The 18,527-nt window shown below is 37.8% G+C and overlaps 1 protein-coding gene across 6 annotated transcripts in view; it reads left to right on the top strand.

Moving 5' to 3' along the window:
* The window catches only part of KLHL2 (kelch like family member 2), a 121,806-nt gene that overhangs the window by 93,810 nt on the left and 9,469 nt on the right, over window positions 1–18,527 (top strand). For 5 of the 6 annotated variants that reach the window (XM_058720958.1, XM_058720955.1, XM_058720959.1 and 2 more), the window contains 3 exons: window positions 6,209–6,325; window positions 7,541–7,690; window positions 14,029–14,146. In XM_058720958.1, the coding sequence (XP_058576941.1) occupies window positions 6,209–6,325; window positions 7,541–7,690; window positions 14,029–14,146 (385 nt within the window). The remainder of the gene's footprint in view (window positions 1–6,208; window positions 6,326–7,540; window positions 7,691–14,028; window positions 14,147–18,527) is intronic. The other variant, XM_058720957.1, reaches the window with a different exon arrangement.

Below are 18,527 nucleotides of genomic sequence, written 5' to 3'. Positions count from 1 at the left end.
TTGTTCTAGACTGAACATTCGTGACCATGCTCTTTAGACTGATCTCCTACTACTTATACTCTGCCCGGCCCAGTGCTTCCCTCCTCCCTTCCAGAGCACTGTGCAACTGCTTTGTCTGGTTGTAGCCTCCCATCTCTCCACATTTTGAGCTTACCTATGTCAGCCACCTGTACCTTTCCTGTTGATGAAGAATCTTCTCTTAGTGAGTTTTATTCTTTGGATAGGTGTTGTATCCTATGGGAATCAGGGCACAAAAGCTTGTGAACATACTGAGTTTGAAGGAAGTGAAACTTTCTTTCTTTCGATGCTTTACATTTAAAACGTTTTTTAAAGGGGTGCCTAGGGGCTCAGTCAGTTGAGCATCTGACTTCAGCTCAGGTCATGATCTCACGGATTGTGAGTTCAAGCCCTCCACTGGGCTCTGTGCTGGCAGCTCAGAGCCTGGAGCCTGCTTCTGATTCTGTGTCCCTCTCTTGCTCTGCCTCTCTACCACTCATGCTCTGTCTCTCTCTCTCTCTCAAGAATAAATAAAACATTAAAAAAAAAATTTTAACTTTTTTTTTAAGTTTATTTATTTATTTTGAGAGAGAGAGAGCACACGCGCACGAGCAGGGGAGGGGCAGAGAGAGGAAGAGAGAGAATTCCAAGCAGACTCCGCACTGTCAGTGCAGGGTCTGATGCAGGATTCAAACTCTCGAACTGTGAGACCATGACCTGAGCCGAAATCAAGAGTCAGGTGCTTAACAAACTCAGCCACCCAGGCACCCCCCTTGATGCTTTACATTTAAAGTTGTATGAAATTTAGCTTTATTCCTGCCTGGGCACAAAAAGACGTATTTACTATACCATATGAAAAAACATGCAGTAAATGGTTGTTAGATGTATAATCTTAGCACTTTAGAAATACAGGGGAGAGGAAAACATCACTATTCAGACGCATACAGACGCATATTGAGTGCCTACTTTGTACCAGACACTGTCACGGAGTCCCAGATATGGCAATACTAACAAAATAGAACTCTTTACTCCACTGGAGGGACAACCAGCGGGGTAAATGGATGACTACAGAATGCTGTAGAGGGTACTGTAGGAACATTACATCATTCCAGGGATGGGAACAAGATCAGCTTGTTCCCAAAGTTATGATCCAAGTTTTTAAAAATGTTTATGAGTTTTCCAGGGAAGTCGGGATGGGTGGGAATGGGAAGGGCATTCCAGGAAGAGGTACAATACATAAATGTAAAAAAGGCATGAAAGAATAATTATATTAGGTTGGTTCTTTGTGATTAGAGTTTGGAATATGTATGGCAGAATGCTGGGAGATAAGATGGGAAGATGACATAAAATATCTTCTCAGCCGTATTAAAGAAACTTGACGTCATCCTTGTAACAAAAAGCCTTTAAAGGGTTTTAAATGGTAGGAGAATGCCATGGTAATACCTATATTATAGAAATGCCATGAAGGTTGTTTTGATTTTCCACTGCTGCATAACAAGCCACTGCAAAGTGTAGTGACACAAAACAATAACCATTTTATTATGCTCACAATTCTGTGGGCAGAATTCATTCAGGGCATATAGGAACAGTCTGTAGTGTCTGGGGCTTCAGCTGGCTTGGCTTGAATATCTGGAGATACCAGCGTGATACCAAATTAGCCGTATAGCTGGGGTTTCAGTCCGTCTGGACATCCATCCAGAATATCCACGATGGCTCCTTCATTCACTTATCTGGCTCCTGGGCTGAAGTTTGGTTGGTATCTCCCTTTCCTCTGACCTCTTTCTCCGTCCCCTTCCCTACCCTCCTTCTCTGTGGCTAGCTTGGGTTCCTCATAGCATGGTGATTGATCTTAAGTAATCAGACTTATTTTTTCTTTTTAATGTTTATTTATTTTGAGAAAGAGAGAGAGAGAGCATTAGTGAACAGGGGAGGGACAGGGAGAGAGGGAGAGGGAGAATTCCAAGCAGACTCCATGCTGTCAGTGCAGAGCCTGACGTGGGGCTTGAACTCAAAGGACCATGAGATCATGACCTGAGCTGAAATCAAGAGTTGGCTACTTAACCGACTGAGCCATCCAGGTGCACCTCAAGTAATCAGACTTCTTACATGACATCTGGCTTCCCCTGAAATGAGCATTTCAAGAGACCATAATGAATGAGAAAAGCTTCTTATGACCCAGCTTCAGAAGTCACACAGTGCTGCATCTGCAATATTTTTTTTTTTTTTTTTTTTGGTTACACAGGGACAGCTTAGATTCCCTGTGGGAGGTTTACTGCATAAGATGTGGATACTGAGAGATGTACTTTATTAGGGGACCAGTTTGGAGACCACCTGTCACAGTGGTGATATGCTGAATGAACAAAACCCCAGAAATGGGGTGAGGGACAGATAGGATGTTGAAGTCAAACCAGTGAGTAGTTGGATCTGATTCAGGATGGTATAAACAGGTGAAGAGAAAGCAGAGCTGAGAAATAGTAGATAGAATTTACAGGATCCTCTATTTCTAGCAGCCAACACATAGAGGTACTTGGTAGGTGCTTGTTGACCAAATAAATTAAGGAGGCATGTTCATTATAATGTAGATTATTTTTAATTTCTCGCTCTTTTCCTGTATCAAAATAAATATTTTTTGTTCCTGGTAATCAACTTAACTATCATCATTAAGCATTTTCTACAACACTTTAAAAATTATTGATTATGTGTTCATCAGTCTGGAAGGAAATTATGTAGTCAATTATTATCTTCATATTAGCTTATTAGCTTTCTCATAGGTTTATGTTGTTAATTTGTAATGATCTTATTTCATTTTTTGAAAAAATTCAAATATTAGATTTTAACATATTCCATTGTGAGAAAAGAAAGTTCATCTATTTTGCAGACCCTCAGTTTAGAAGTGTATGGTCCACATCTATTTGTAAATCTAAAGAAATGCCAAAAATAGTTGTTTATAAGGGTATATGATTTTCATCCCACAACATCACTTTGCTTTAATATTTTGGGTGCTTTATTCCAAAGAGACTTGAAATTTATTTTTTTAATTAATTTAGTTTTTAATTTACATCCAAATTAGTTAGCATATAGTGCAACAATGATTTCAGGAGTAGATTCCTTAATGCCCCTTACCCATTTAGCCTATCCTCCCCCTCCAACAACCTCTCCACAGTAACCCTTTGTTTGTTCTCTATATTTAAGAGTCTCTTATATTTTGTCCCCCTCCCTGTTTTTATATTATTTTTGCTTCCCTTCCCTTATGTTCATCTGTTTTGCATCTTAAATTCATCATATGAATGAAGCCTTATGATATTTGTCTTTCTGTGACTAATTTTGCTTAGCATAATACCCTCTAGTTCCATCCATGTAGTTACAAATGGCAAAATTTCATTCTTTTTGATTGCCGCGTAATACTCCATAGTAGATATATACCACATCTTCTTTATCCATTCATCCATCGATGGGCATTTGGGCTCTTTCCAAACTTTTTTTTTTTTTTTTTTTTTTTTTTTTTAAATTTTTTTTTTTCAACGTTTTTTATTTATTTTTGGGACAGAGAGAGACAGAGCATGAACGGGGGAGGGGCAGAGAGAGAGGGAGACACAGAATCGGAAACAGGCTCCAGGCTCCGAGCCATCAGCCCAGAGCCTGACGCGGGGCTCGAACTCACGGACCGCGAGATCGTGACCTGGCTGAAGTCGGACGCTTAACCGACTGCGCCACCCAGGCGCCCCTCCAAACTTTTTTTTTAAATTTTTTTTTCAACGTTTTTTATTTATTTTTGGGACAGAGAGAGACAGAGCATGAACGGGGGAGGGGCAGAGAGAGAGAGGGAGACACAGAATCGGAAACAGGCTCCAGGCTCTGAGCCATCAGCCCAGAGCCTGACGCGGGGCTCGAACTCACGGACCGCGAGATCGTGACCTGGCTGAAGTCGGACGCTTAACCGACTGCGCCACCCAGGCGCCCCTCTTTCCAAACTTTTGACTACTGTCGGTAGCACTGCTATAAACATTGGGGTGCATGTGCCCCTTCAAAACAGCATACCTGTATCCCTTGGAAAAATACCTAGTAGTGCAATTGCTGGGTCATAGGGTAGTTCTATTTTTAATTTTTTGAGGAGCCCCCATACTGTTTTCCAGAGTGCCTATACCAGTTTGCATTCCCACCAGCAGTGCAAAAGAGATCCTCTTTCTCAGCATCCTTGCCAACATCTGTCATTGCCTCAGTTGTTAAATATTTGCCATTCTGACAGGTGTGAGGTGGTATCTCATTGTTTTGATTTGTATTTTCCTGATGATGAGTGATGTTGAGCATTTCTTCATGTGTCAGTTGGCCATCTGGATGTCTTCTTTGGAGAAGTGTCTATTCATGTCTTTTACACATGTCTTCACTGGATTATTTGTTTTGTGGGTATTGAGTTTGAGAAATTCTTTATAGAGTTTGGATGCTAACCCTTTATCTGATATGTCATTTGCGAATATCTTCTCCCATTCTGTCAGTTGGTTGCCTTTTAGTTTTGCTGATTGTTTCCTTTGCTGTGCAGAAGCTTTTTATTTTGACGAGGTCCCAGTAGTTCATTTTTGCTTTTGTTTCCCTTGCCTCCGGAGACATGTTGAGTAAGAAGTTCCTGTGGCCAAGGTCAAAGAGGTTTTGCCTGCTCTCTCGTTGAGGGTTTTGATGGCTTCTTATTTTATGTTTGGGTCTTTCATCCATTTCGAGTTTATTTTTGTGTATGGTAGAAGAAAGTGGCCCAGGTTCATTCTTCTGCATGTCGCTGTCCAGTTTTCCCAGCACCACTTGCTGAAAAGACTGTCTTTATTCCATTAGATATTCTTTCCTGCTTTGTCAAAGATTAGTTGGCCATACGTTTGTGGGTCCATTTCTGGGTTTTCTATTCTGTTCCATTGATCTGAGTGTGTTTTTGTGCTAGTACCATACTGACTTGATGATTACAGCTTCGTAATACGTCTTGAAGGATTGTGATGCCTCCAGCTTTGGTTTTCTTTTTCAAGATTGCTTTTGTTATTCGGGGTCTTTTCTGGTTCCATTTAAATGTTAGGATTGTTTGTTCTAGCTCTGTGAAGAATGCTGATGTTATTTTGATAGGAATTGCAAGAGACTTGAGATTTAAATCAAGTAAATAGAACCAAATTCAATTTAGAAAAGTCATCAACAGTGAATTAGATCACGTATCATCTGATTATCACAGCTACCACTTAAGTTCAAGAAGATTAGATAAGGTACTTGGTTCAGTGCTTAGTTAATACCAAATGAAAAATACTAGATACATAAAAGTACTAAAAGTACTTACAACATTAATAATAGAACTACCATATGATCCAACAATGCCACTTCTGGGTATATAGCCAAAGCAAATGAAAACAGAATCTTGAAGAGACATCTGCACTCGCATGTGCATTGATTTATTGCAGCATTATTCATAATAGCCAAGATTTGGAAACAGCCTGTTGTCCCTCAGTGGATGGATGCATAAGGAAGTATCACACACACACACATATACAGGAATATTATTCAACTATGAGAGAAGAGGAAATACTGCCATTTGTGACAACATGTGTGGACCTTGAAGGCATTATGCTAATTGAAATAAGACAGAGAAAGACAAATACTGTATGGTATCATTTATATGTGGAATCTAAATAAACAACTCACAGAAACATAGTAGAGTGGTGGTAGATGGGGTTGAGGGTGAGAGACATGGGGAGATGTTGGTCAAAGAGGTACAAACTTCTCGTTATAAGATGAATAAGTTCTGGAGAATGTATAGTATGGTGATTATAGTTAATAAAACTGCATTATATACTTGAAAGTTGCTAAGAGAATAGATCTTGAATGTTCACACCACAAAAAAAGAAGTAATTATGTGACATGATGGAAGGGTTAGCTAGAGCTTTGATGGCAATCATTTCACAATGTACAAGTCTATCAATGAACACTTTAAACTTATACAATGTTATCTGTCAATTATATTTCAATAAAGCAGGGGAAAAAAGTACTTATGTCAAATGAAAAAAAAAAAAAAGAAATAGATTGGATAACTTTTTAAATACTGAGCCACCCAGGTGCCCCTGAGCCATGTATTAAACTTGAATGTCTTAGCAAGAGTTTCATATAAAATGTAATCTCATCATACTTTATTCAGATGCCTTGGTACATAACTCATTACTTATTTTCTTTTCCCCACATTTTCTGCAAGGTATTTGAAGCAGTAATAGCTTGGGTAAACCATGACAAGGATGTAAGGCAGGAATTTATGGCACGGCTGATGGAACATGTGCGGTTACCTTTGCTTCCTCGGGAATATTTAGTTCAGGTAAAAGCATATTCACAACACCTGAATACACATAGCACTTTGTCACTGGGCTGACAGCATGGAGATCTCTGTTAACACGGTGATAACACCTGCAGAATGCAGACCACAGGGCGCAGGACAGAGAATGATAAAGGCACCTGCAGTCCTCGGCAGCTGCTCCTTTACTTAGACCACTCCCCATTCTTGGAAATTTACTTCTCCCCACTTCTGATGTGGGCAAGCAGATACTAGAACTTATTGAGGCAGTATTTATGGTCATTTACACATAAATAAATGCACCTGTGGCTCTGTGTCCCTGCTCTGCATCTTCTGTGCTTTCCCTTTGATAGCTTCTTCTGATTGCCCTGCAGAAATGGAGTTTTGACATGTGACCCAAATACCATTGAATTTGACTTCATAGTATTATAGTGGCATGCATTGGGTTTCTGTCTTTGTTTCTAAGGTGAGGAAAACCACCATATTTGAAATAAGTAGAAATAAATGGATCTTTAGCAGTCTATGAACAACTTTGAATTTATTTTTTTATTATTAGTATCCTACTTGGAACATTTCAACATTTTTATAATTGGAGCCATCCAAGGAAACCTTCTCTATTAAGAGATTCAGTCTGAGCATTTTAGGATTTCTTGAAGCCTCATTATTTGTTGTGATCTGTATAATCATTGATACTCCACTATTAAGAAAATGAACAGAAAAACCTGTCCTGCATTTGAGGTCAGGAATAGCAGGTACAAGATTTAGTTGTGGTGTAGGCACATTGTTATAGAATATTTTGAGTCCCTCTTCTGGATATTTTATTTGCCTTTTTGTGTTTGAAAAATTGTCTTTAGCTTATTAGTATTGCCTACTCTACCTGAAGAACTCATTGTCTAAATTCTTTTCTTACTCTTTGGCTTGATGTTTAAAGATAAGAAATAGGCAAATATAGTATGATCTAAAGATTATTCTGTAGCCGATGTTGAGGTATATAATTTTGATTGTAGTTCTTCTTTTTGTTGCATACATATGTTTTTCTCTGCACACCAGATACTTGAGCATTTTTGGACTTCATTTATTTTTCTCTTGGTGATATTTATAAATGTTCCTTTGTAAGGGAAAGACTGAACCAGAGAGGATAGTTACTGCTTTTTTCCCTCTTCTTTACTCTGTTGCTTTGTCCGTTTTATCATGAAATAGTTGTTCCCCTCATGGGGTGTGTCTTCTCTCTTCTTACAGAGGGTTGAAGAGGAGGCATTGGTCAAGAATAGCAGTGCCTGCAAAGATTACCTCATTGAAGCTATGAAGTATCATTTGCTGCCGACAGAGCAGCGTATATTAATGAAGAGTGTCCGGACCCGACTGAGGACACCCATGAACCTTCCCAAAGTAGGATCTATTGTTCACACTTATTATTTCATCTGAAAGGCCCATAGTGAGGCTGTTAATACTTTTACTCGTCTGGAATTTTTATGTGCCTGGAAATTCACTGTAGTGTATATAACTCAACTTCCCTGTTGGGTTTGTCTGTAGAGGGTGGGGATTGTTTGGTTCATTTAATCTTTATAAACCGCATGATGTCACTGTTCTGGAACAGAAGGCAACTGATCTTTTTCCCTTCTGAGTCTCATTAGCTTCAGTTAGAGTAGAAAGGAAAATCAGAGTAGGTAAAAAGATTTCTCTGGAAGCTGTGCATATAGATAATAATTGAAGACCAAGTAGTTTCTCAGAATTACATATTAGAGTTAAAGCTGATGAATAGCCTGTTCAGTACATTTCCTTCCTATTCCCTGTTGTATACTCTTTGACGGTGCACTCACACTTCCTATGTAGCCATCAGTGCAAGGTTCACCATATGTCCTCCCAGATCTCCAGTGTTCATATTTCCCTTGTGTCAACGTTCATATTCTACCTTTATCTTTTTAGTTGAAGCCATGTATGTTTCACTGATTTAATTTTCCTTTCAGAAAAACCCCTCATTTCTGTCTCTGTTTGCAATTTCTTGTACTCATTTTTCATCTTCACAGTACTGGAAGACCAGCACTTTATGTGTCATTTTGTGTAGGGTCTAATCAGAATGATCCATAGTAATGCTTTTATTTATGTATTTTTTAGCTCCTGTATGCATTTGGGGCAATGATCAATTAAGAAATAAGAATCTGTTACCCATTGTTTTTTTTTTATATCATCTTTAGTTGCCACTCTATCCTTTCCATTAAATTATGTCTTTTAAATTCTTTCACTTAATGTTTTTTAGTGTTTTTTTCAAGTTTTATTTTTGGAATCTACATTTTTAATTGCTTCACATATTTATCGATACTGTTTTTCTGTTCTGCCCAGTGTTAACATCAGTTCTCAATTTAGAACCAACTGTGTATTTTACCAGTATGCTATTTACTCCTTTTTCTAGATCATTAGTAAACATTTTAATCTAGAATGAACCTCAGCACTCTCCCTGGTGATACCTTGCTAGAAATACCCACTCACTGACATAGTCCATTTGCAGAAAATTTCAGTCCATATGATTATGTTTATTATCTAAACAGAGATAATTTATCTCAGCCAAAAATAAGTAATTTGGCCTGTAATGTCCAGTGAGATTCAGGATCAAATAGACTCAAATTTGGCATGATTTTTTTTTTTTTTTAACATCCCTCTGCGTGTTACTCATCATTTTGTCGTCTCCTAGAGGTTTGGATGCTTTTCTCAAAATATTCTAAATTTTTACTCAGAACTATTATCACTTAGAAGGTATTTACAAGGCATTCACTTCCTACCCTGTTTTGAGAATTGGTATTTGCCGTTTTTAAATTTTCTGATCTCTCCTCAGTTCTCCAAGATTTTTCAAAAATAATTGTAAGTGGCTCAGTAAGTACATTAGCTAGTTCCCTTAACATCTTAGTATGCATGCCATCTGGGTCTGCTGGTTTTATAAATGTTTACATTTTCCAAATACCCTTTTACCTGCTTTTATAAATAGCCATCTTTATAAATCTTCATCACTTCATATTTGTCCATATTATTTGGTGTCAGTTTTTGTTCTTAAAAAAAAATTATAATAAGTGTTCATAGTCTTAGCCCATTTAAATTACTATTTTATGCTAGTTTTGTCAGCTTCCTTCTGGTTTGTTTTATCTTTAATACTTTTTTAAACATTTCATATCTGTATATCCCCTCTTCTGGCATCTTTAGCATTGCTGTCTTTATCCTGCAAAGACCTTTAGAGTGAAAACTAACTCTCTTCTAATTTCTGGAATAAACATGTCACTTTTGGAAACTTTCTAAAGAGTTCTTGGTAAAATCTTATCAGGTATTTTATTTTCTCTTTTGTAGAGTTGTGATTATCTGTTCAGTGTATATTGTTTCTGGGCTTTTCTGGCTATGGCTTTGGAATGGCCCTTCCAATCTATTATACTTTTGGATTTCTCAATTCTTTAGCTTTTTTTTTTTTTTTTTTTTTGTGGTTGGTATACCGTCCATGAAGGTTCTGTTTCATTCTGCTTTCTCAGGTGGCTAGGGAGGAGGGGCAGCAGACATGGCAAATGGTAGTGAACTCCACTGTTGCTTTGACCTTGCATTTGTATGATCCCTTCTCAAAATTTACTTATCTACATATATTTTTGAAAAAGTGCTTATGTTGGATGCTCTTTCAGCATTTTCAAGTGGTTATATTCAAGATTAATTCTGAGTAGGTAAGAATGAAGCAAAGATTAATTTCTCATGCCTACATATTCCATAGTAATGATAAGTAAAATCAGACAAAATGCGGTAGTGTTTCTAAGGAAACTTTTGTAATGTTTTGGCAATATGTCTACCATGACAGTGACTTAGTACTTTTTATATTAGGCTCTGATATATACATACAAATTTGCATGAATGATTCTTTGTATATCTCAGACATTAGTTTTGCATCTCCAGTAAACAGTATTGGGATTTTGTAAGGCGCTCTTGGCTTTGGACATCATAGTGACAAACTATGTGTGTTTGCTACTATACTTTGTGGCTTCTTTTTTACTTTGGAATCTGTTTTTTTTTTTTAACAAATGCTATCATTAGTTCTGTGTATCTATTTTTCCGTATTTTACCCAGCATATGTGTTGAGATTTCCAACTGGAAAATTATGAAACTGGAGTTTTCAGGAGGCAATTTCTAACTAATACTTAATAGGTGAAGAAAAAAAATGAAGTTTAATCGATCTACATTTTAGGATGGCCACTTGAATTTTTTTAACTCCCTACCCCTTGCCTTCCTTAAATATGTCACATTTAATTTTTTCATACCAAAAGTGTTCCCAGTTTTCTATTTCTTTACAGTAGCATAATTAGTTTGGTGTTTCTCAAATGATATCAAATGTCTTTTACAAATAACTGGAGTGTTAGAGTCATGAGTACCTCTTTTGATGGTTAGTAGCATAGTGGTTATTAGTGCAGTCTCTTGATGTCATACAAATATCCTTGCTCTCTTGTGTTCCCATTATACATTCTTTGCCCCTGTTCTCTCTGATTCCTGGAGTCCCAAATCCTCACCCCATTTTACTTGGGTGAGTACAGAACAGATAACACTAGCATTCTCTGTACTCAGTAGTACATTTTCTCTTCCATTCTTATTTTGATACGCAAAAGTGAACTACTGCGTGGAAAACATGAGATTCAAAGTTTAAGAATCATGAAAGCTAATAAACCCATATTGTTTCTCAAGGTTTTTTAAAAAAATATTCCCTTTGGAGATTTTTTTTTTCTTTTAATGCTTTTTAATGTGGCTGCTAGAAAATTTACAATGATATGCACATTATATATATCACATTTCTATTGAACAGTGGTAGAATAGCTAGAGGTTTGTAAAAAAATAATAATAATAAACTTTTTATTCTTTTTTTTACATTTTCTTAAATGTTTGATTTATTAAATAATTGCCAATAAACTTCATAAGTTAATCTTCCTTAAATATTTCAACTCTTATTATAAAAATAATTGAATCCCCTTAAATGATTTAGAATAGACTTAAAAAATTAGCCTGGTTAGTTTTTTTGAACATGTCAAAAACCTTAATAAGTAAGCAGAGCATAGAGAAGTACAATGTTTTCAAAATGTATAACTATACTTAGACTTAATCTTGTTCTAGAACATTAACAACATGTGCTTGATTTATTTCATATGTATATCTATATCTATCTATCTATAGATAGATAGATAGTAGGTATAATTTACTGGCAAATTGGTTTCCATACAACACCCAGTGCTCATCCCAACAGGTGCCCTTCTCAATGCCCATCACCCACTTTCCCCTCTCCCCCACCCTCCATCAACCCTCAGTTCTCAGTATTTAAGAGTCTCTTATGGTTTGCCTCCTTTCCTCTCTGTAACTTTTTTTTTTTACTCCCTTTCCCTCCCCTCTGGTCTTCTGTTAAGTTTCTCAGGATCCACATATGAGTGAAAACATATGGTATCTGTCTTTCTCTGCTTGACTTATTTCACTTAGCATAATACTCTCCAGTTCCATCCCCTTTGCTACAAATGGGCAGATTTCATTCTTTCTCCTTGCCAAGTAGTATTCCATTGTATATATAAACCACATCTTCTTTACCCATTTGTCAGTTGATGGACATTTAGGCTCTTTCCATAATTTGGCTATTGTTGAGAGTGCTGCTATAAACATTGGGGTACAAGTGCCCCTATGCATCAGCACTCCTGTATCCCTTGGGTCAATTCCTGGCAGTGCTATTGCTGGGTCATAGGGTAGATCTATTTTTAATTTTTTGAGGAACCTCCCCACTGTTTTCCAGAGCGGCTGCACCAGTTTGCATTCCCACCAACAGTGTAAGAGGGTTCCCGTTTCCCCACATCCTCGCCAGCATCTATAGTCTCCTGATTTGTTCATTTTAGCCACTCTGACCTGTGTGAGGTGGTATCTGAGTGTGGTTTTGATTTGTATCTCCCTGATGAGGAGCAACGTTGAGCATCTTTTCATGTGCCTGTTGGCCATCTGGATGTCTTCTTTAGAGAAGTGTCTATTCATGTCTTCTGCCCATTTCTTCACTGGATTATGTTTTTCAGGTGTGGAGATTTTTTTAGATTGATCTTTATCAGAGATGTTAACTAAGCCTCTTAACTATTGCCTAACTGCCAGACAGTGTTTAGAAGTTTAAATTCTGATCGATCTTATATAAACACCTGGATATGGTGTTGATCTTTCTGTCTATTCTACCTCTGTGATTTTACAACCTTGCCTCCTTCCCTGTTCTTTCCTCTTCCGTAATATGTGGAGAGAATATCGTGGACTTTCTTTGTTAATTCTTCCGTTTATTTATTTACATCAACATTAGAAAAATGACACATCTGAAGAAAATCGTGTAATTGGTCTATGCTCAGTCTTCTTTTTAAAACCTTTAAAATTCCTTAAACTCTCCAGTTAATAAATTACTAAAATAGGATTCTTTTTGGAAACTTGGGATTTACTCTAAGGAATCCTGTTTTCTGTGCACCTGTCTTTCTGTAGTTCTAAGTACAGGTAGGTCATAGTCAAGGTTGCAAACCTCCCCTCTTTGTATGTATGAATCATTCCACTTTCTGTTTGTTTTGATTTTTTTATTTCCTTTGAACATCTATTTTCTCCTATCATCATTTCAACTTTCCCCTAAGGTCCTTGCCATTCTTTAAAGTTTTCCATATGTGACATCATTAACTTTTATGTTCTTCTGATTTGACAGCTGTGTTTCCATTGTTGCCAAAAAGTGCCCCTTTGTACTCAGTAAAAGACAAACACAGTGACTGCTAAATTCCACCTGTCTCTCAAGGTTCCACTCCCTCCAGGAAGCTCTCATTAAATTATGGCAACATTCCATTTTCTGATCAGCATTAGTGACTAATGTCTGTACTAATCGTATACCTTTTTGGTCATAAATAAATGTATATTGTTCTTGAATTACTTCATGGGTCTTGTCTCGTTAGTGAGATCTATAAGCTCTTGGGAGGTAGAGACTACGTCTTATATTTCTTATGTGTATAACACCTAGCTTAGTTCTGGACAAGTATAGATGGATGACAGGCACTTAGTAAATAGTTGTTGGATTGAGTTGAAATGAAGAAATCTGTAGACCTTGTTTATTCTCAGCACTAGGTTATTGTACATTCATTCATTATGATTTCTAGCATCTCCATTATTTATTTGTGTGGCATCCCTATTTGAGATACAGGAATGTGTGCTCTCTTGTGAACTCCCAGTTCAATTATTCCCCCTTTTTCAGTAGGTTTTTTTCCCCCCACCTTCTTCCATGTTTCTTTTAATGCCTTACCATCCTTTTCATCTCACCTACCCACTAACATAAATTTCACTTCTGTCTGTACTCCTGGATTGTGGAGATCTAATCCCCGGTCGTTACAAAGCCAGGGTTTAGTTTATAGCAAGCCCTATGACGTACTGCAGCCTTGCCAGTGCTGACTGCCTGCTGTTTTTTGGCTTTAATTCTGCTTTTGCTTGAAGGATCAGAAACTTATTTTAGTTTCTGAAATCCTTATTTTTGACTAAATGTGCTAGATGATAGAATTGTAGTTCTAACATGTGCCCCCTTTGTTGATGTTTACTAAGTGTTGATTAGGTGGTTGTTTTTCCCCAGCTCACCCCACCATCTTCATCCTAACACTCTCCACATCGATGTCTTTGTAAGACATTTTAAATCCCCCCAGAATGCAATAGTTGTTTATTCAAATGCTTACATTTCTGCCCTCCAGCTGATGGTGGTAGTTGGGGGCCAAGCACCAAAGGCTATCCGGAGTGTGGAATGCTACGACTTTAAAGAAGAGCGGTGGCACCAAGTAGCAGAATTGCCTTCCAGGAGATGTAGGGCAGGTAAGCATGATGCATTATGGTCATTTCTCTACTGCTGTGTCATTGGGAGCTTCTCTCTGAGGTCCTGTTTTATTAATTAGGATAGAGAGAGAATCCCAAGCAGGCTCCATGCTGTCAGCACAAAGCCTGATGTGGGGCTCAAACCCACCAACTATGAGATCATGACCTGACCCGAAATCAGGAGTTGGAGGCTTAGCCAACTGAGTCAATCAGGTGCCCCAAAATAGACGTGTCTTTAATGTCCCAAGACGTTATTGGGAACAGCCACTCAGTCTTCATCTTTACGTACCTTTCTGATTCTCTAATATAAAGCAGCATAGCTTAGCAATTTGGTCAGTATTTTCCTAGTTACCTTTGCTGAAGTGCTGAAAAATAATTTTTGTAGAGTGGGACCCTTAGTTCTAAGAGACTCCTGACTTAGCCGTAATCCACAGTAAGTTGCCTACTTCCAAGCATGCACTTTATAAACATTTGTTGAAATAGACCTTATTTAGCCAAAACTGCAGTCAGAATAGGCAGTTGTAAATTCTAAGGATTCTTCCTGGGACTCAAATTTGGATCCATAATTCATAGCTTCCATAGCAAAATGGAAGGCAGTACTTGAGCAGTATTTCTTGGTGATTGTTACCTGTCAGCATAGAGTTACTTCATTCTTTAAGAGCTGTTTAGTATTTTGGGGGGGGGGGGGGGCGGTCTGGATGTAGTGTAATTTTTGTGAATTTTTAATTGAACATTAAAAATTGTTTTTAAATTTACATTATAAACAATGCCAGAATGAATTCCTTATATATACATTATTATGTACACGTGCCAGTATATTTTAGTGGGGTGTAAAACTCTAGAACTGTAATGACTGATTCAAAGGGTATCCTAAGAGGAACTACCAATTATTACTACTAATAGTAAAATATGAAGGTGTCAATTTCCCTACATTCCTCACAACATCTTGTGATTAAATGTTTAGAGTTTTGCTAGTCTGGTAGGTGAAAAATGTTATTTTACTTTATACTTCTTTTATTATGAGGAAAGTTAAACATCTTTCTGAATTGTCAGTTTATGATTTTTGCCATTTCTTATTATATTATTTTATTGATTTGACAGATATATGGTAAGGAAAGTACCATTTTTGTCTGTCACATGTGTGAATATTTGTGTTAATCTTTGTTGATTTTACCTGTGTTATTTTTGCCATGTAAAATTTTTGCCATTTTTTTTGGTTTATTTATTTATTTTGAGAGAGAGTGTGTGTGCGTGTGAACAAGCAGGGGGATGGCAGAGAGAGAGGGAGAGCAAGAATCCCAAACAGGCTTCATGTTGTCAGCGCAGAGCCCAAGGGGGACTCAATCCCACGAATTGTGAGATCATGACCTGAGCAGAAATCAGGAGTCAGACGCTCAATTGATTGAGCCACCCAAGCTCCCCAAATTTTTGCCTTTTTATGAAGTCCTGTACATCAGAGTTTTGCCTTTAGACTTAAGGATTTATTTCGTGTGTAGAAAACCCTTACTGTAAAACTGTGTGTGTATGTACATACACGTTTTTTATTTTTTTAAGTTAAAAAAATTATTTACTTCTGTGTTGAAATAATTTTACACCTACAGAAGAGTTACAAAGATGCTACAAAGAGCTCTGATATATTTATTCCTTAATATTATTATCTTACACAACTGTGATACAATTATCAAAACTAAGAAATTAGTGTTGGTACATTACTGTTAACTAAACTACAGACTTCGTATTTTATGAGTTTTTTCATTAATGTCCTTATTCTGTTTCAGGATCCCACATTGTATTTAATTGTCATATTTTCTTAGCCTCCTCTGACCTCTGTGATAGTCCTCTGTAATAGTTCCATAGTCTTTCCTTATTTTTCATGCCCTTGATTCTTTGGAAGAGTACTTGGTCAGGTATTCTGAAGAATGTCTCTCAGTTTTGGGTGTGATGTTTTCTCATGATTAGATGGGGTATTTCTGGTGATAGTAACCTCAATCACTTGGTTAAGGTGGTACCTGTTAGGTTTCTTCCCTGAAACAAAATTATATTCTAAAATACGAATTTTTCTAGTACTTTCAGAGTTTTATTTTTTATATTCATATCAAAAACATCTAGACTTTATTTTGATATAAGAAGTAAGATGTAGAGTTTGTTTTTTTAATGGTATCCGGTTGTCCAAAGACTTCTAATGGCTAACCTAGCTCTTTCTACTCATTTGAAGTGCTGCCCTTATCATATACTAAATTTCTACATTTACTTGGTTTTATTCTAAATATCGTGTTCCGTTGATTTGTCTTGCCAATTTATGCATCAAAACAGAGCAGTTGTTGGGGCGCCTGGGTGGCGCAGTCGGTTAAGCGTCCGACTTCAGCTCAGGTCACGATCTCGCGGTCTGCGAGTTCGAGCCCCGCGTCGGGCTCTGGGCTGATGGCTCAGAGCCTGAAGCCTGCTTCCGATTCTGTGTCTCCCTCTCTCTCTGCCCCTCCCCTGTTCATGCTGTGTCTCTCTCTGTCTCAAAAATAAATAAACGTTAAAAAAAAAATTAAAAAAAAAAAAAAACAGAGCAGTTGTTGTTATAATTACTGTGGTTTATAATTTCATATGTGATGGGACTGGTGATGGGACTCCTGTCTTCTTTCTTCAGATTTTAATTTTTTTATTTATTAAAATTTTTTTAATGTTTTTATTTATTTTTGAGAGAGAGAGAGAAACAGCGTGAGCGGAGGTGGGGCAGAGGGAGAGGGAGACATAGAATGTGAAGCAGGCTCCAGGCTCTGAGCTGTCAGCACAGAGCCTGACGCAGTGCTCGAGCTCACAAAGCGTGAGATCATGACTTGAGCCGAAGTCAGACACTTAACTGAGCCACCCAAGTGCCCCTCTTCAGTAGATTTTTAACATTTTCTTCATATGCTTCTACATGTTTCTTGGCAAGTTTATTCTTAGGTATTTTATCTTTATTGTTACTGTTGGAGTCTTCTGTGATACTTATAACTGGTTTCTTACTTCATATCTGATTCCTGATTCAGTTTCCTTTTTATTGCACCATAAGTCATTAGCCTGGGTCCATTCCAAAGTTTACTGTTCATGAGTAAATTTTACTTTCATTGTGTCCCCATGAAGGTACAGTGTGCTTCTCTACCCACTTTAGATTAGAGTTGATGCCCTTTAACTGTGGAATTATGGCCAAATTACTCAAACGTCTGGGTGCTTTGCTTCCCTATAACTGTGAAGAATATCAGTTCTTTTATTTATTTTTTTTTAAGTTTATTTATTTTGAGAGAGAGCATGCAAGCGAGTGCACAAGTGGGAGACAGAGAGGGAGGGAGGGAGGGAGGGAGAGAGAGAGAGAGAGAGAAAGAGAGAAAGAATCCCAAGCAGGCTCTGCAGTCAGTGCAGAGCCTGACGTGGGGCTCTAACTCATGAATTCCAAGATCACAACCTGAGCCAAAGTCAGACACTTAACCAACTGAGCCACCCAGGTGCCCCAAGTATCAATTCTTTTAGTTCACCCACCTCTCCCCCAGAGTGTTTGGACTCATATATTTATACCCTACCACTTGGTCATTTATACCCTACCACTTGGTAAGCATATTATACTGTCTGCAAGAAATGATAGATTTTTGTTTTGTTTGTAGAGAAAAGAAAACATTGAAATGGACCAAATTTCACAGTGAACATTCCCCAGTGCTCCTTATGAATTGGGATATAGGGCATTTTCACGGTGAAATATATTGCCTGCGGTGTTCACTGCTCACTGCCTCTCCCCCCACCTTCCCAGGAGATCTACCACATTTTCTGCTACTGAGGGCACTCAGGAATCCAGGGGTTACTCTCTAGCATTTGTTAGTCTCCTGCCTACTTAAATTGTCCAGGGCCTACAGCTCTCCCCAAACTCTGAAGATTTACCAGAAACTAGCTTGAGTTTTCATTTCCTGATTGAAGCAGGGACTGAGAAGTCATTCCTTTCTCTGACAGGGAGCTGCCAACATGGGCAGCTTCATTTGAACAGTAGGAGTCTTCGTGCCATATGAAGGACTACACATCCCTAAATATTTTGGGAGCTGGGGATGAAGCATCAGAGGGTAAGACAGTCGGGGGTAGTGATGTATGCTTGCCTGACACCATCATAGGAAACACTGAGCTGGTCAACACAGAGCTGGTGATTCCTGTTCTCCCGGCTGGATTCAGAGAACTGTGAGGCACAATGCCTGCCTTCATCTGAGCAGTGACATAAACACTACAGAATTTAAAAATAAAACTTTGAACAATTTAAAGTGATGATAATGCAGGTTCAGTAAGATTTATTAACCTCAAATGTTCTGTATAGAGTATTATTTGCTCTAGGGGTTCAGGAGCTAGAGGTAATTTCTTCAGGCTCAAGTGGTTC

This window comes from Neofelis nebulosa, chromosome 3 (genome assembly GCF_028018385.1).
Source record: "Neofelis nebulosa isolate mNeoNeb1 chromosome 3, mNeoNeb1.pri, whole genome shotgun sequence".
Taxonomy (NCBI): domain Eukaryota; kingdom Metazoa; phylum Chordata; class Mammalia; order Carnivora; family Felidae; genus Neofelis; species Neofelis nebulosa.
This window is presented reverse-complemented; position numbering and strand designations above follow the sequence as displayed.